This window comes from Parasteatoda tepidariorum, chromosome 6 (assembly GCF_043381705.1).
Source record: "Parasteatoda tepidariorum isolate YZ-2023 chromosome 6, CAS_Ptep_4.0, whole genome shotgun sequence".
Lineage (NCBI taxonomy): Eukaryota > Metazoa > Arthropoda > Arachnida > Araneae > Theridiidae > Parasteatoda > Parasteatoda tepidariorum.
Window position 1 is genome coordinate 19,089,943 of NC_092209.1, and position 20,672 is coordinate 19,110,614.

At 29.0% G+C, this 20,672-nt stretch overlaps 1 protein-coding gene across 1 annotated transcript in view; it reads left to right on the top strand.

The window, feature by feature from the left end:
- Positions 1–20,672, top strand: part of LOC107449653 (uncharacterized) — a 202,462-nt gene that overhangs the window by 165,318 nt on the left and 16,472 nt on the right. The window contains exon 3 of the mRNA XM_043047945.2: positions 2,527–2,736. Within this exon, the coding sequence (XP_042903879.1) occupies positions 2,527–2,736 (210 nt within the window). The remainder of the gene's footprint in view (positions 1–2,526; positions 2,737–20,672) is intronic.

Genomic DNA, 20,672 nt, shown 5'->3' on the forward strand with positions numbered 1-20,672 from the left:
CAAAGTAAATTTTGCAAATATTTGATTATTTTTGTTTGCTTTTTAAAAGATATAGCAGGACGTAGGTACAATTAAGTGGTAAATTGTATAAGGCTACGAATTATTTAGAATTAGTGGTGAATGAAAATCTACTAAATTGAATTTATTAAACCAAGAATCACAATTGATAAACTACCACTTTAAAATATATATTTGCTGTCCGGAGCAAGTTAGAATCTCTGTATATATATATATTGTCTTTATTAACTGCGTTTGTGGAAAAAAAGGACTAAAAAAAAAAGAAACATAAATAGCCTATTCTTATTAGAACCGTCCAAAAAAGTAATGAAAAGTGGAGAAAAAATTGCATTTAAAAAAAAGATTGAGTAGTTCGGTTTTCATATACTCAGTAAAAAATAACTCTTTTTACGGCATAAGAATATCACTTAATATTGAAAATTAGTCATCATCTGTAATTTGAATGTTAAATACATCGAGGAACACGATACACACCATCCTATATCATACTAGTTTTTCTCAGTAAATCACGGATAGGGCTTCGACCATCTTATCATAATTTTAATTCTTTTCAAAACAATGGATTTTAATGAACTCATTTTAAATATTTTCATCCTTTTTCGTAGCTGTTTACGAGTTGTTTAATGCTTTCGTTTGATTAAAGCAATAAAAACATTGGATTTTATAATTTTTTTTTAAAATTTCATCACTTGTTTTTTAATAAGAAATCCACCCTTTTTCATAGTTGTTCAATATTTGTAATTTGCTGTTAATTCACCGTCTAATATTTTTGTGCTTATTACTGGAACCAGATTGTTTATCCTCAGCCATTTGTCTCCGAACAATATTTTTATTAATGACTAATAAATAATAATAGCACTTTTTATGAATGAAGATTAATAAATATTTATTGAAAACTATTATTATATTTATTAAAACTATTAACCCTTTGACGCAAATGGTACACCTGCGTCCCTTTTATGTAGTTTTTTCTGTCGTTTTAATTGCAAGCAAAAATATTTTTGGTATTTTTTAATGATAAAAAAACAGTTTAATAATTAAACAAAAACTGTGAGATTAATGGAATTATATTTGTACTAAAATATAAAATCCAAAAAAAGCAGTTTTGAGTTTTTTTCATTGATGTTTAAAAATTTATCACGAATTGATTTTGTAAATTAAAGCAATTTCAACGATGAATAACTGTTTCTCATTAATTTAAATAGCTTCAAAAACGTGCAAATTTAAAAAATTATTGTCTGTTGCCGATAAGCAATAATAGAAAGAACAAACGCAGAATGTCAATTGATGTCAGAGTGTCAGATTTTGAAGGTTTCAGTTGCTTAGTTCGAGTATTGAAACATAAAATACTAGAATATTTCATAAATATATATCTCATATCTTTATTTTTTTCTTATAGTATACATATACATTGGTTTCTAAGTGCCAACTGCTCCGGACACGCGAAAATAATTAAAAAGATGGTAAATAACAACAAAGTAAATTTCGAAAAGTGAAGTGGTGAATTATATAGGCCTACGTATTATTTAGAAATAGTGGTTGATAAAAATCTACTAATTTGAATTTATTAAATTAAGAATCACAATTCTTTCATACGTCAAATTGACGTTTGTCCGTAGAGTTAGGTATATAAGAAACTTCCGTAAACCTAGTGTTAAACTAAAAACTGAAGTATTTACAATTTAAATTAAGTTAAGAAAACACACAGTTAAGTTAAGTTTAAATTTAATTTTTAAGCAAATACGTATATAAATATTTCATGATAAATAGTAATTTTGAATAATATTTCTAATAGGATATATTAATTATACGTTTTTGAAACAAAAGCTTTAAATTAGAAGGACATAGTGGTCTGCTATTAAATATTCTTTTTGAAGTTATCTCAGTGCTACCAGTCACTTTCTTGGTCCTAGGACGGAGGTAAGCCTTTGCATAATATAGGGATCCAATAATTGTATCTAAGACCCTGGTCATGGCAGCTAAATTTATTAAAAAACAATTTCATAAAAAAAAACATTCTAAAATCAGAGGATGCAATTTTGCATGCTTATTGTTTGTAAATTCTTTTTTTTTAATAATAAAACATCCCTCGATCTCCATTTAAAAATACTATTCGCCTTAAAAAGACAGCAAAAAAACAACAAAAATGGTGTGTATCTACCACTACAAAAATACAATTCCAATTCACTAGTATTTAAAACACTTTGATTTGAGCCTCACTATGTTTAACAAAGATATATGCTTGAATTTAAATTCTTATCTATTAGACACATAGTTTTTAAAATATGTTTTCAAACCCCATAAATATTAATGAATCCCATCGTTACAATTTGTAGAATAGTATTAAGCCTTATTTTCGAATTGTAGAAAGTATATTCTGCTAAGCCTTACTTTAGAACTATAGTACTACAATAATAAGGTTACTATTAGCATAAAATTTACATTTTCGGAAGGAACATGTGTAATAATGCATTCTGACTTTCTATTATTGCATATTTCTCTCTGCAGAGGCAAAAGGAAGCGGAGTTACGATATGGACAGCTCAAACCAACTGGAAGATGATTTCCCCTTGGATGTACTCCGTGAAGCAAGACCCAAATATCCATCGAACAAATACGAATCCCTAATGTTCTCTCACAGGTTACCAGAAAGACTGTTCCGGTTTAGAACGAATGAGTTTGAAAACAGAGATTTACAGAGCAACGACGATGCTGCCAAGTAAATATATCTTTATTTTATAACGCAAACGATAATTAGAGTTTAATTTTACCAAATTATATCTTATATTAAATTAAAAAGTGTTGATGCGCTAGCAGAACTCCAATTCCAAAAATAGTATTTGGTAAAAGTAGTTCTATTTTGAGTTTTTCTTTTTGATTGCTGTTCTATTTTACAATGCTAACGATAATTAAATTTTAATTTTGTTCTATATATAATGAGAAAAGTGTTCATGCATAAACTCAACTGCAAATTAAGAAACAGTCTATTGTCCTTATATACGTGTGGGATTATTTCATTTTTTCTTTTTGATTTTTTATTCTATTTTGTAACGCTAACAGAGCAACCATTTTGCAGCGCTAACGCTACTTAACAACGCTACTTAAAATAGTTTTTAGAATTATCGATACGTCTCGGATCGATAATTCTAAAAACAAGTTGCAGGTTCTCAATTGAATTCTTTAGAGGAAATCAAAAACTACTTTTTTGTGTTCCTTTTGTGATAAAAAGAGTTGCTTCTTTTTTAGAGAATTAAAATATCTAAAACGATAGCTAATTAGCAGAGCTAAATAATAATTTAAGGCAAACTTAATGTGTTTAATTGTGCTAACATTTAAAAACTAATCTATACAATTAATAGGTTTTATATGCATGTTTAAGTTCTTTGTATGTAGCGGTGGCAAATCTTTCCAAAATTATATTTAATAATTCAATATAATATATAAAAATACTCGGATATTCGGAACACGCACACACACACATGTTCTTATCTACCCGTAACGATTAACGATTCAAAAAGATTGCCGAAGGTAGCACATACCGATTCGTCGGATAATTAAAAGCGATATAAATATGCAAATTAATAGAATAATGGAAAAAAAAGAAAAGGGAGACGTACACAAGTACAATCCTAGAGGTCAGGAAGACCACAATAGTGCCATGTGAATAAGCATTCAAGAGAAGTAATTACGGTGTATGGCACATGAAATAAAAAATTTAAATAAACCCGGCTATATACAACAGAGTGTGAAAAACATCGTGAAAATTTAATCAAGATCAAAACTTTTGTTAAATTTTATGACAAGACTGATGCATGATATCGATATCCTACGTATGTCAGGTGATTATTTCGGCCCCGTCAGGGGCCCTAACTCATTCATCTGAGAGGAGAAGTAATAAAACGTAGCGGAAGCTCATATCATTGGGGTAAAATAAAAATGGGCAATACAAGATTAATATAAGCAATAAGAAAAGGTATGTACAGGAATATTTACAGAGAAATATAATCTCAACTCCTGCCTGCCTCGTCAACCCCCTTGCGGGCTTCAATTGTGCACAGGCAGGAACCTTGATTAAAAATGTGATGAAAATATTTACAAATTAAAAGGAGAAACTTTTTGAAAATTTCTATTAGATATAATGCTCGATTTAAAATTAATCTGAATATTATTTTTTAATAAAATTTATAAATTTATTTTAGTGGTAGCTAAAGTTTTTTGTTTTGTAAATATATTTAAAACATATTTTCTGCATTGCTGCATGCAAATTATTCAAAACTTCATATGATTCGAACATTTTATCAATTATTCCGAATTGAGCCTTTATATATGTATATATGATGAAGAAAAAATAATCATTATTATGTCTTTTTTTAACAAAATTCCTATAATTCATAAAATATTCTGATACATTTTTTTTCAATTTTTCACTGCGTATTCTTGCTACATATTCTCGTACACATCACATTAAGATAATCGTAAAATTATCCAACCATTTAAACGTAGCCAAAAGTGCTTGGCATGATTTTTCACCTTTAATGACATACTACCTACATTTCAATGATTATCAATGATATTATTTTTAGCTCTGGAATCTATTTTCGGCATTCATTTCTTCGAAACTCAATTCTAGTGAACAAAAAATAACGATATTCTGATCAATCGTAAAAACAAAATAAAAATTGAATTTTATTATTATTAGAGAGGATTTTATTATATCTTTTTCACTTATTCATGCTTTTTGCTTTATAATGATACAAACTTTTATTCAATATTTCCAGCTTTATGTGTGACGTATTCCAAATTGAAACTGCGATTAATTAATGTTTAACTTCAAAAAACGCCTTTCTTCCTATTTTGGTTAAGACTATATCAAAACTAATTTTCTAAGCTTCTCAACATAAGTTAGAATGTTAATTAACGTGAAGTTAATTAAATATAGAGCCGTGTCGAACATCAAATTTGTTGAAATATAATTCTTTCTCGTCTGCGTCTTTTACTCCATTCAGATTTATTATTTGTTTATGTCTTTTATTGTAACCGTGATATATTTTTTGCTTTAAAATATTTTGATTTGATGTATTTTACCACCTGGCAACTTCGATACATAATTAGTTTGTTTATGTACTACAGGGCTTCATGCCTGTCTTTGTGTTAAGAAATATACAGTGTAGGACTAGAAATCCTTGCGAAAGAATATAAAATGAGTCACTTAAAAGAATTGATACTTGATTGGTTTGGCTTACTCGAAATAGAATGGAAAGAACAGTTACTAACGTAAACAAATGCCGCCTTTCAACAACCAATCAGGATGGCGATACCTACAGTACGTCACTTGCAGGTATCCCATTACATAGCTTCCGAAGCCAACTTCACCCAAATACACAGAGAATTTCTCTTTAATGTTGTGAATGGTAGTGAGAAAGCATTGCGAGTTAAAATTATTGTTCAAATTTGTCTAGTACTTAAATACCTTGAAAATGCTTTTAATACAGTACAGAACCCGTTATCCGGAAATCAGAAAACCGGAAAACCAAAAAACCGGAACGAAATTCGATAAATTTTCCCGCCATTTTAAAAAGAAAAATTTTTTTCTTCCTCATAAGATCTTAGGATTTTTCTTTCTTTTTGGAAAGATGTTTACCTTACTATCATTTTGGAAATAATCATTAGTGTATTACTTCGTTTTTTCTTCTTTTTAAGATTATTTCCAAATATAATTTTTTTTAGTTGGGTTTAACAATAAAAAAAAACGGCTTTTGTAAGCGATTCAAAAAATCGGAAAAGTCAGTTATCCGGAATAGCGATGGTCCCGATCGTTCCGGATAATCGGTTCCCTACTATATATTTAAATACTAGAATTTTAAGTCAACGCACTACCGCTTGACTATTAAGTATTTATTCATTTGGTTGAGTTATTTATAAGCGGGGCTGATAGTCGGAATCTTTTCGAATCACGTATATTAAACTAAAATAATAACCGCTAAAACACACATTTTGGAATCGAAGCAAAAGAATCTTTCGGACAAAGAGAAAACGGTTGCAGCCTTGATATGCCTAATTTTGTTTTAAAGAAATAATTCCTTAAATTCTATTTATAGATTGATTAAAGCTATCATTTAGCAAAACTCAATCTGATTAATATATGATCACTTTAGATTCGTTGAGACGAGTCTTCATGAAATTTTACTTAATTTCGCCTTTGTAGCGGAATTTAAAAGCTAATGGAACTTGAATCGGTTTCTGTCCTTTTGGAAATTTATTTGAAATTAACACTACGTTAGATAATGCTCCGTTAGTGATCCAGATATATCCTATCAAAAGATGCTGTTTTAAAATTGATTATGAATAATAAGGTATATTCCGATTAAATAACTAGATTGGAATGTTTGTACTCATGCTTGCTTACTTCTTGTTCGAGTTATGTAAGCAATTTAATTTTTTTTTCATTATTTATTTTTTCGATTCTGTCGAATCGATTTCTGTCCTTTTGGAAATTTATTTGAAATTAACACTGCGTTAGATAATGCTCCGTTAGTGATCCAGATATATCCTATCAAAAATTGCTGTTTTAAAATTGATTATGAATAACAAGGTAAATTCCGATTAAATAACTAGATTGGAATGTTTGTACTCATGCTTGCTTACTTCTTGTTCGAGTTATGTGAGCAATTAAAAAAAATTTTCATCATTTATTTTTTTAAAAAATCATAACTCGAGAGCTATTAGGAAAAATTGAGCAAAATTTTCAGATATTATGCGAAATGTACGTGGAATTTTTCAAAAGAAAAAAAATACTACATATTACAAAAAAAAAATAATAATACAGAAAAAGAAATTGAACATTATAGTGGTGATGCATGTGCCTAAAAATTGTAAAAAGTAGTAGCCACTTAATTTTTGGCGATTTTAGAAAACCAAAAATAGGGATCACGCTATTTTCAGTTTCAAAATATGCTGTCTGCTTTAAATTGTAAGGATGCCATCTGCGTCTTACGCTTTAGTGATAAGGCTTTTAAAGTATTTTCAAAATTAACCAAAATAGAGCTAATTCTCCACGATAGTCTAAAATCTTTCACAGAAAGCTAAGCAGTTATGTTAGGGGAGAAAATACATTATGAGTTAGCGTCGTACTTAACATAACTTTCCAAACAGCGCCTAAACAACTCATTCCAAGTATATTTGTTTGGCACTTTTGATACAGCTTAATAAAGCATCATCCTTATTCAATGCGTTTTAACAAGATGTATAATAAATTAATTTTTAATTTTCTAGTGGTATTAAATGTTTGTATTAAATGTAATTATTAATTTATAGGGATGCCACCTGTTTCACATTCCAGAAAGGTTTTAAAATATTGGTAGCAAATTAAATAGTAAAACTTGTTGAATAAGGATAATTACGCACCCTCTTTAAAAGAGTCACCACGACATAACTGCCATAAAGTTACATTTCATAGAATACTTTGAATTTTTAATATGCAATGATGAAAACATTACATAAAATGAAAAGTACTAAACTAAAAATAACTTAAATTTCGCTACCACTAGAAAATATTTTTTTACAAAGCGTAGCACGCTAGCATCTCTGTATTTCTATTTTACCTGCGAAGTCCGACTACCGGGGGGGGAGTCATCAAATGATCGGATTTTCATAATTTAGGATTCGAGGGGATGTCTTCAAATATATTAATTAGCGCAGGCAATATTTTAAGCTTCGAAATCAAACGCAAAAACATACTTTCTCTGAATGAAAATATGCCTTTTTTTTCTCAAGTGAATCGGATTTCTGATCCCCAAGATTATGGGTAGCCACTATCTGGGATATATGGTCCCTATAGTTCGGTCAGGAGAGCGATACAAAGTTTAGACAAGTTAATATGTTAATCTTTTTACGTATTTCGCCATGTCTCGAGAACTTTTTAAGTGAATCAAAAAAAAATTTGCACACAATTATAAAATTCATTTATCCAATGATAATTCCATGCAAAAAAATTTATTTCAGTAAATATTTATTATTTTTCATTACATTATTAAATAATTGCCGAAAAAGTTTGAATTGTAAAATGTAAATTTTTTTGTCACATTAAGGTAGGCAATTTTGCATGGCAAAATACAAAATTTGATCAAAATTGGTTGATTAGTTCCTGAGAAATGAAATTTTAATGTAGTTGAATATTTGAAATTCGATTTCTCAGGAACTATTCCACCGATTTCGTTCCAATTTTCTGTTTCGATATGTAAAATAACATACATTTAAATGAAGTAAAAACATTTTATACCTAACAATTAAAAAAAATTTCGACCATTATTAAATAAAATAATAAGAAACAAATACTTATTATAAATTATTTAAAATTAAAATTAAGGAGTATTAACTTTGGATCACTTTCCTGGCCAAACTATGGGAGCCATATTTCATTGATTGCGGCCACCTTCTATATCATCAGAAATCTGATTCCGTTTGAGAAAAAAAAAGTTTTGTTTATTCAGCGAGAGTACGTTTTACTGTCTGATTTCGTAACTTAAAATATCGCTTGCACTAATCAATTAGTATATTTGAGATTACCGTCTCAAATCATTAAGAATGAGTCCTATAACGTAAAGATCCGATCATTAGATCAAAAGTTATTCAGTGTGTTCCTTTTTTTTTATGGCGTACGGTACATTTTCTGCTGTATTTCAGAAATACAGCAGCAAGTCTACATTTATCATTAAATTTACAGAAATTATTGCGTCTGGATCTCTGTTTTCGAAACCAGAACTTCTTAAAACGGTAATTAACTACTAGGTGAATTTTTGCAGGTAAAAGTGGTGAATTATATAAACCTACGAATTGTTAATAAGTATGTTTGGTTTAATAAATTCAATTTAGTGGATTTTTATCCACCATGGATAAAAATCTACTAAATTGAATTTATTAAACCAAGAATCACAATTTATAAACTACCACTTGAAAATATATATTTGCTGTCTGGAGCAAGTTGGCATCTCTGTAAGTGCTGTTATATGTTTCTAGAGATAGGTATGTCAGAAACGTCCGTAAACCTAGTGTTAACATAACTTTCCGAAAAGCGCTAAACCCTTTCGCGCCGACTGTCACAAATACGTGCCAGCATAAAACCGTATCAACCAGGGTAAAAAGATAATACTGGTAATCAAAGTAATTCCTTAGCAGTTTATTTGTGGGCGGAGTTATAATTGTTTGATTTATTTAACTCATCATTACTTTGTTCAAAATAAAAGTATTTAGTTATACTTTGAACTAACATTGATTATATATGATTAAACTAACAGTAATCAAAGTAAAAGCAAAGTAAGTCTGTCAAATTAGTAACGACTACATTTAAGTTACCGTTTTTTCTTTAATTACATCCTGATCCTGATTTTGTACGACTGCTTTTCTGAATCACCCGTCCACAAGGCGTTAAACAACTCATTCAAAGGATAACTGTTCGGTATTTTTGTTTTAAGTTTAATCATGCCAATTGCTATTGGCATTTTCAACATAGTTAATGAGCTACGAAATAAGAAGTCCTATCATCTTTCTCTTTATTTAACTAAAACTGGGTGCCTGGGCCGCGCAGCGGCCCCTAACCCATTCATCATGAAGTATTTACAAGTTGAATTAAAAAACATTTTGAATTATGCAGCATTTAGGTAGCATTACAGAAGATCAAGCATATTTGCTTGATTAATTAAACATGATTTGATATTTAATATAAGTCATGATTTATGCAATAATCAGAAATTTTCGTGAATATAAAAAGCACAATTGATATTTAAGCATTGATTGGTATTAAATTTGATGCAATCATAGGTTGTGATTAAAATATGAATTAAATTAATGTGTAAACAATTACAATTGATATTTTAGCATTGAATGGAATTTAAATTTGATGCATTCATAAGTTATGATAAATTATGAGTAAAATTAGAATATATGCAAATGCGNTTAAAAATCATAACTCGAGAGCTATTAGGAAAAATTGAGCAAAATTTTCAGATATTATGCGAAATGTACGTGGAATTTTTCAAAAGAAAAAAAATACTACATATTACAAAAAAAAAATAATAATACAGAAAAAGAAATTGAACATTATAGTGGTGATGCATGTGCCTAAAAATTGTAAAAAGTAGTAGCCACTTAATTTTTGGCGATTTTAGAAAAGCAAAAATAGGGATCACGCTATTTTCAGTTTCATAATATACTGTTTGCTTTAAATTGTAAGGATGCCATCTGCGTCTTACGCTTTCGTGATAAGGCTTTTAAAGTATTTTCAAAATTAACCAAAATAGAGCTAATTCTCCACGATAGTCTAAAATCTTTCGCAGAAAGCTAAGCAGTTATGCTGGGGGAGAAAATACATTATGAGTTAGCGTCGTACTTGACACAACTCATTCCAAGTATATTTGTTCGGTATTTTGCTTTAAGTTCAACCATGCCAATCGCTATCGGCACTTTTAATACAGCAATAAAAAATCAGCCGTCAGTAATATTCAATGAGTCTAAACAAGAAATATAATAAATTAATTTTTAATTTTCTAGTGGTATTAAATGTTTGTATAAAATTTAATTATTATTTATTTATAGGGATGCCACCTGTTCCACATTCCGGAAATGTTTTAAAATATTGGTAGCAAATTAAATAGTAAAACATGTTGAATAAGGATAATTACATACCCTCTTTAAAAGATAGTCACCACGAGATAACTGCCATAAAGTTACATTTCATACCATACTTTGAATTTTTAATATGCAGTGATGAAAACATTACATAAAATAAAAAGTACTAAACTAAAAATAACTTAAATTTCGCTACCACTAGAAAATATTTCTTCACAAAGCGTAGCACGCTAGCATCTCTGTATTTCTATTATACCTGCGAAGTCAGACTACCGGAGGGAGTCATCCAATGATCGAATTTTCATAGTTTAGGATTCGAGGGGGTGACTTCAAATATATTAACCGGTTAACGCCCAGCGTCTTATATTTAGGACAGTTCGTTTTTTCAAAGACATTCATTGTGGTGGGAAACTTTTTTCAGTATTTTTATTTATCTGGGTGAATTAAAGGATTTTCAGATACCGCAATGATTTAGTTATTTCTGATTAGATCTAGAATTCTAAGGAACAAGTACTTTTTGATCTATCAAAGACTTTTTGAATCTCTTAACAGTAGAAAAACCAATTAATTTAATAATATATTATGCCACTTTTTCCATAAAACCACTTTTTGTATCATTTCAATTTATAAATTCGGGACAAAGCGGGTTCATTAGTGCAGACGATATTTTAAGCCTCGAAATCAAACGCAAAAACGTACTTTCTCTGAATGAAAATATGCCTTTTTTTCTCAAGGGATTCGAATTTCTGACCCCCAAGATTGTGGGTAGCCACAATCTGAGATATATGGTCCCTATAGTTCAGTCAGGACAGCGATGCAAAGTTTAGACAAGTTAATATGTTAATCTTTTTACGTATATCGCCATGTCTCGAGATCTTTTTAAGTGAATCAAAAAAAAACATTTTGCACACAATTATAAAATTCAGTTATCCAAAGATAATTCCATACAAAGAAATTAATTTCAGTACATATTTATTATTCTTTATTATATTTTTAAATAATTGTCGAAAAAGTTTGAATTGCAAAATGTAAATTTTTTCGTCACATTAAGGTAGGCAATTTTGCATGGCAAAATACAAAATTTGATCAAAATTGGTTGATTAGTTCCTGAGAAATGAAATTTTAATTAAGTTGTATATTTAAAATTTGATTTCTCATAAACTATTCCACCGATTTTGCTCAAATTTTCTATTTCGCCATGTAAAATAACATACATTTAAATGAAGTAAAAACATTTTATGCCTAACAATTCAAAATTTTTTCGACCATTATTAAATAAAATAATAAGAAACAAATACTTATTATAATTTACTTAAAATTAAAATTAAGGGGTACTAACTTTGGATGACTTTCCTGGCCCAAACTATGGGAACCATATTTCATTGATTGCGGCCACCTTCTATATAATCAGAAATCTGAATCCGTTTGAGAAAAAAAAATTGTGTTTATTCAGGGAGAGAGAGTACGTTTTACTGTCTGATTTCGTAACTTAAAGCATCGCTCACACTAATTAATTAGCATATTTGAGATTACCGTCTCGAATCATTAAGAATGAGTCCTAAAACGTAAAGATCCGATCATTAGATCAAAAGTTATTCAGTGTGTTCCTTTTTTTTATGGCGTACGGTACATTTTCTGCTATATTTTAGAAATACAGCAGCAAGTCTACATTTATCATTAAATTTACAGAAATTATTACGTCTGGATCTCTGTTTTCGAAACCAGAACTTCTTAAAACGGTAATTAACTACTAGGTGAATTTTTGCAGGTAAAAAAGGCGAATTATATAAACCTACGAATTGTTAATAAGTATGCTTGGTTTAATAAATTCAATTTAGTAGATTTTTATCCACCACGGATAAAAAATCTACTAAATTGAATTCATACCTGCCAACTTTTACGCGTTTTGGCGTAAAATTTTATTTCCATTTTTAAAGTGGTAGTACAATGTATGCTTTCTATATGTTCCTTGCATTTATAAATTCAATTTATAAAATTTTTGATCCTCCACTATTTTTAAAACAATTAAGCATATATATTAATATGTAATACTGTTTAAGTAATCAGCTTAAGCCAGCTCAAAATACAGCAAACGTTTCTGCTTAAAATTGAAATTTTATTTTACTACCACTGTGGAATATGATCCTTGAAAGGATTAAAAATTGGCATGTATGTGAAATTATTACACCAAGAATCACAATTTATAAACTACCACTTTAAAATATATATTTGCCGTGTGGAGCATTTTGTCATCTCTGTGAGTGCTGTTATATGTTTCTAGAGAGGTATGTCAGAAACGTCTGTAAACCTAGTATTAACATAACTTTCCGAAAAGCGCTCAACTCATTCAAAGGATAATTGTTCAGCACTTTGCGTTAAGTTTAATCATGCCAAATGCTATTGGCATTTTTACATAGTTAAAGAACATCGAATAAACAAGTCTTTAAAAAATCTCTTCAGGAAATAATTTTATAATTAATTTTAAATTTTGTAGTGGTACTAAATGTTTGTATTAAATTTAATTATTATTTATTTATGCGGATGCCAACTGTTCCGCATACTGGAAAAGTTTTAAAATACTGGTAGCAAATTAAATAGTTAAACTTGTTGAATAAGGATAATTACGCACCCTCTTTCACACCAAGGACGTCATTTTGACTAGTTTTTAATTTCAATTAGAAAAACGGCGATAAATATAATGACACAATTTCTTAGAATTTTGTGGCTTTAATAATTATTTTTAATATTGATATTTATTAATAAATTGTTATATAACTTAAAATAGTATCAAAAATATTAAACATTAATCTTAAACAAATTTTTATTTAATATTCTGTCATTTAATATTCTGTCTGTTCAATTTATTATTTCAATATTCAGTCTTTCTAATGTTAAAAGAATCACCAAGACATAACTGCCTTTACCTACTTTATTTACGAAAATTGGGCTCCTGGGCTGCGCAGAAGGCCCATATCCCATACATCATGCAATGTAACAGAAAAATTATAGTATAAAACAGTTTGAGTTCAGCAATCTATGAAGTGGCTGGTACGCAATAACTGCCATAAAGTTACATTTCATATGATACTTTGAGTTTTTAATATGAAGCGATGAAAAATTTACATAAAATAAAAAATACTAAACTAAAAATAACTTAAATTTTGTTACCACTAGAAAATATTTTTTTACAAAACGTAGCACACAAGCATCTGTGTATTTCAAATTAACTTGTGAATTCCATGTACAGCGGGTAGTCATGGAATCGTCAATTTTATCGAATGATCGGATTTTCACATTTTAGAACTCAATCTTAATGGTTCCAGGAGGAGACTTCAAATATGTTAATTAGTGCAGACGATATTTTAAGTTACGAAATCAAACACAAAGACGTACTTTCTCTGAATGAACATACCTTTTTTTTTCATGGGATTCTGATTTCTGACCCCCAAAATTGTGGGTAGCCGCAATCTGGGATATATGGTCCGTATAGTTCGGTCAAGAGCGAGATACAAAGTTTGGACAAGTTAAAATGCTAATCTTACTTTTTGCGTCTTTCGCCATGTCACGAGAACTTTTTAAGTGAATTAAAAAAAATTTGCACACAATTATAAAATTCATTTATCCAAAGATAATTCCATGCAAAAAATTAATTTCAGTATATATTTATTAGTTTTTACTATATTATTGAATAATTTCCGAAAAAGTTTGAATTGTAAAGTATACAATTTTTTATGTCATATTAAGGAATGCAATTTTACATGGCAAAATTGGTTGATTAGTTCTTGAGAAATGAAATTTTAATGAAGTCGTATATTTAGCACGTTGAGCGCTGCGTCAGCCATCGGTGGCTCACACTGGACTTTCCATTCAGGCCGCGTCAACCACCGGTGGCTGACACTGAAATTACATTTAGGCTGCGTCTGCCACCGCTTGCTGACACTGACCTTTCACATAGGCCATGAAAAACAGCTGGCTGACAGCGTATAACGTACGTGATATAGAACTATCAAATTCACACTCTTTTATGGAATTGCAGAAAATTTATTCAAAATTTACTTAATTATTGTGATTCTTGGTTTAATAAATTCAATTTAAAAGACTTTTATCCACCACTATTTTTAAATAATTCGTAGGCATGTATAAGTCACCACTTTTCTCTCATATATTATGCGAAATCTTTTGCAAACTTTTACAAAATCTGTCTATATTTGCAAATTTAGTTTGTAGTTATTTACTGTGTCGCCAGGCGATCAAAAAATGTAAAATTAGCGTGGCATTCAACGCGTTAAAATTTGATTTCTCTGGAACTATTTCACCGATTTCGCTAACATTTTCTCTTCCGCCATTAAAAATAACATACATTTAAATGATGTAAAAAATTCAAAATTTTTTCGACCATTATTAAATAAAATAATAAAAGAAACAAATATTTACTTTAATTTATTTAAAATTAAGGAGTACTAACTATGGATAACTTTACTGGCCCAAACTATGGAAGCCATATTTCACTGATTGCGGCCACCTACTATATCATCAGAAATCTGAATCCGTTTGAGAAAAAAAAGTTGTGTTCATTCAAAGAGAGTAAATTTTTCTGTCTGATTTCGTTACTTAAAATATGGTTTGCACTAATTAATTAGCATATTTGAGATCACTCTCTCGAATCATTAAGAATGAGCCCTAAAACGTAAGGATCCGATCATTAGATCAAAAGTTATTCAGGGTGTGCCGATTTTTTTTTCTTTTGCGCACTGAACATTTTTTGTCATATTATAGAAATACAGCAGCAAGTCTACATTTAACATAAAATTTAAAGAAATTTATGTTATATTAAATTTGCGGAAATCTTTTCTCATGTGCAAAGATGCTCCAATGTAATGAAAATAATTCAACGTAGAATGAGATAAAGTATATGAATTCGAAAAGTATGCATCAGCAAAACGTTTCTGTAGAAATAAATTCGTGTTAAGTTCTTACAGTATCAGCAATACATTAAAAATAAAATGGCAGCGCAACAAAAGCAAAGACTTTAGCTACCGTAGAAATTTATTATTTATGCTCAAGTAATGAATTATTTTTAGCTTCAGAAACCATAATCTTAATTTACTTCCCTTCTAAAAATATTAATTACATTCCTACTTTTGGTTTATATTAGTGGTAAAATGCTTTTTACTTACATTAACACAAACAAGGTATCTTTAATTAAATTAGCAAAGAAGTTGAAATAATGCATACGCTTTGTTCTTTTTTTATAAATACTAGTTCGCATAGTATGTTTTTATATAAACCTGATAAATTTTATCGAAAATCAAAGAGCAAAAAGCAATATTAAATGACATGAAATTAAATATTAAATATTGTTAGCAAACATAAAGTAATTAAAATAAATTGATTTTGAGTTTCAAGCATTTATTTGCTGAAAAAACGCAAATATTCTTAAGAAATCTTATAAGAAATGAGGTTAAGCGATTGCATATGAATTATGAAAAGTAACGTAGTTAACAGAAAAGAATGGAAAAGCAATTCATTTATATTATAATTTGTTAATGGTTCTAATGAAATTAAAAAATTGTTAGGTGAAATTATACTATCTCAGAAATCATTCTTCATTAAGCAATATCTTTTTCACAGTACTGATTCCTAAGAGTACCTTCAAAGAAACTTAATACTATTCTAAAATATACAAATTGCAAATAATAATCGATTCATACATGTAAAATTGATTCGTAAAATGTCCCTTTAGTCATTTATTAGTATCATTAGTCCCCTTAGTCGTCAAATTAGTATCATCTTAATAAAAATTTTAATCTTTTTTAGAAAACTATCGGAACTCCATAGCTTTATATTAGAGTGTAAATCTCGTAGATGTTATTTATGTCCGAAAAATAATAGTTTGCGTTTATGGCCCATATTCTTAAAAGAGCCTAAAAATAAATGTTATCAAAATTATTACCATTTTTTGACATCTGACTTTTCTTAAATGTAAAAAAGAAGAAAAATACCAAATGATATGATACATTTTCCACATTTCATACATCATGACACAATGAAGTGAGAATCGCTAAAATGATGTGAAAAACATGCAGGCCCACAAGCGTTTTTTTTTTTCCATAATAAAACTGAACAAATCAGTAGGTTGATTTCAAAAAAACATTGTAAGGGGGAAAGCAAAAGTTAGTGGGACAGCGGGCAAATATTTGTCTTCCTGATTATATTGATTTATCGAGACAACTGTGAACCAAAGATATATAACATATAAAAACTATATACAGTTCCTAGCCAAAATAATAGTCGTACAGTAAGATTTTATGTAAAATCTTAATCATCAGGTGATACTATACAGCTTTATAGTTTTTACACGACTAAAACTCACTCTCGCTTTAAAAATCATTTTTTTTTTGTCGAATTGTTCCTAGAACTAATATTACTTTCTTAGAGTCCGAATTTCTCAAAAGTTACAAATAAAAGTTAATACACAGTTTTATTTATTTATTTAGTTACCAGAGTAAATAATTTTTCATAAACTCCAATTTTTAGTTGCACACAATTATACAAATATTACATAACTGCAAAAGCAATTTTCAAAAAAAAAAAAGCAATTCGAGTTATGTAAGCAATTGAATTTTTTTTCATTATTTATTTTAAAAAATCATAGCTCTAGAGCTATTAGGAAAATTTGAGCAAAATTTTCAGATATTATGCGAAATAAAAGTAAAATTTTTCAAATAAAAATAAAAATTATTACATATTATAAACGAAATAATAATACAGAAAAGGAAATTGATCATTACAGTGATGATGCATGTACCTAAAAATGTAAAAAGTAGTAACCACTTAATTTTTGGCGATTTCGGAAAAGCAAAAATAGGGATCACGCTATTTTCAATTTCATAATATCTTGTTTGCTTGAAATTGTAAGGATGCCATCTGCGTCTTACGCTTTCGTGATAAGGCTTTTAAAGTATTTTCAAAATTAACCAAAAGAGCGTTTTAACCCTTTGCTTTCGGAATTCTTTCAGCTGCTAAAAAAAAATGGACACAACCACTAACATTTTGAAAGAAGTTTTACTAACTTACTTTATAATACCCGGAGATCACTGAATGAAGTGGTAACTAAACATTAAGGTGAACAAAAATTTCACATTTAGAGTGGTGGGTATTTTACAGGTGACTCACAATCACCTCTCGAGTGCAAAGGGTTAATTCTCCATGATATTCTAAAATCTTTCACAGAAAGCGAAGCAGTTATGTTAGGGGAGACAATACATAGAGAACTAGCGTCTTGCATAACTTTCCGAAGAGCGCTTAACACGTTCACGCCGGGAAAAGTGAAAATACTGGTACGGGAAAAGAGAAGATACTGGTAGAAGAACTATTTCAATATTAGATAATATTCCGGAGGAGTTAATCTATTCTCAACAATAACAATTCACTGTAGGGAAATTTATCACGGGGAAGAAGCAATTCAGTATAAAAATTGCATCCGTTAAAAACAATTGGTAGGTATGAATTTTTATTGTTCCCGGAAAAAAACTAAAAAATTAAATTTATTGTTACGAGCTTTTATTCCAGTGCGCTGCCAAGATGAGACAATCTAGCGTGACCCACCGATGGGTCACCCCGGCGTGAACGTGTTAAACAACTCATTCAAAGGATGTTTGTTTACTATCCTGCTCTAAGTTTAGCAATGCCAATCGCTATTGGCACTTTTAGTACAGTTTAAAACAGTTCTATGAGTAAAGTGTTCAATGTCTTTTAACAGGAAATATTATAAAATTAATTTTAAATTTTGTAGTGGTATTCAATGCTTGTATTAAATTTAATTATTATTTATTTATGGAGATGCCAACTGTCCCGCATTCTGGAAAAGTTTTGAAATCTTGCTAGCAAATTAAATAGTAAAACTTGTTGAATAAGGATAATTACGCACCCTCTTTCAAAGAGTCACCACGAGATGACTGCTATAGAGTTACATTTCATATGATACTTTGAATTTTTATATGTAATGAAAAAATTACATAAAATAAAAAATACTAAACTAAAAATAACTTAAATTCCGCTACCACTAGAAAATATTTTTTTACAAAGCGTTGCACGCTGGCATCTCTGTATTTCTACTTTACCTGCGAAGTCTGACTACCGAGGGGAGTCATCGAATGATCGGATTTTCCCATTTTAGGATTCGAGGGGGTGTCTTCAAATATGTTAATTAGCGCAGACGATATTTTAAGTTTCGAAATCAAACACACAAATGTACTTTCTCTGAATAAACATATACCTTTTTATTCAGAGGATTCGGATTTCTGATCCCCAAGATTATGGGTAGCCACAATCTGGGATATATGGTCCCTATAGTTCGGTCAGGAGAGTCATGGAAAGTTTAGACAAGTTAATATGTTAATCTTTTTACGTATTTTGCCATGTCTTGAGAGCTTTTTAAGTGAATCAAAAAAAAATTTGCACACAATTATAAAATTCCTTTATCCAAAGATAATTCCATGCAAAAAAATTAATTTCTGTAAATATTTATTTTTTTTCTTTATATTATTAAATAATTGTCGAAAAAGTTTGAATTGTAAAGCATACAATTTTTTATGCCATATTAAGGTATGTAATTTTACATGGCAAAATACAATATTTGAACAAAATTGTTCGATTAGCTCCTGAGAAATGAAATTTTAATGAAGTCGTTTATTCAAAATTCGATTTCTCAGAAACTATTCTCCAATTTCGCTCAAATTTTCTACTTCACCAGGTAAAATAACTTACATTTTAATAAAGTAAAAACATTTTATACAATTCAAAATGTTTTTGACCATTATTAAATAAAATGATAAAAAAACAAATATTTACAGTAATTATTTAAAATTAAAATTAAGTGGTTCTAACTTTGGATGACTTTATTGACCAAACTATGGGGGACATATTTCACTGATTGCGGCCACTTTCTATATCATCAGAAACTTGAATCCGTTTGAGAAAATAAAAGTTGTGTTTATTCAGAGAGTGTACATTTTTCTGTCTAATTTCGTAACTAAAAATTTCGTCTGCGCTAATTAATTAGCATGTTTGAGATCACCCTCTCGAATCATCAAGAATAAGTCAGAGAGTGTAAAGATCCGATCATTAAATCAAAAGTTACTCAGTGTGCTCATTTTCTTTCTTCCTTTTTTTTTTGCGTACCGTGCATTTTATGCCATATTTTAGAAATACAGCAGCAAGTCTACATTTAACATTAAATTTACAGAAAAATAAGTTACATTAAATTTGCTGAAATTTTTTCTCATGTGTAAAGATGCTCCAATGTAATGAAAATAATTCAGCGCAGATTGAGCAGTATATTAATTAAAAAGTATGCATCAACAAAACGTTTCTATAGAAATAAATTCATCTTAATGAAATTCATGTTAATAAAACTGTAGCTTAGGAAATAAAATGGTAGCGCAACAAAAGAAATTACTTTTGCTACCGGAAAAATTTATTATTCATGTTCAAGTAATGAATTGGTAATAGCTACAGAAACTATAATCTTAATTTACTTCCCTTCTAAAAATATTAATTTAACTCCTACTTTTGGTTTATATTAGTGGTAAAATGCTTTTTACTTACATTAACGCAAACAAGGTACCTTTAATTAAATAAGCAAAGAAGTTGAAATAATGCATACGCTTTGTTCTTTCTTTATAAATACTAGTTCGTATAGTATGTTTTTATATAAACCTGATTAATTTCATCGAAAATCAAAGAGAAAAAAACAATATTAAATGACATGAAATCAAATATTTAATATTGTTTGAAAACATGAAGTAATTAGAATAAATTGATTTTGACTCTCAAGCATTTATTTGCTAAAAAACACAAATATTCTTAAGAAATGAGGATGAGCGATTGCGTATGAATTATGAAAAGTAAAGTAATTAACAGAAAAGAAAGGAAAATCAATTCATTTATATTATAATTTGTTAATGGTTCTAATGAAATTAAAAAAAATTTTGGTTAAATTATACTATCTCAGAAATCATACTTCATTAA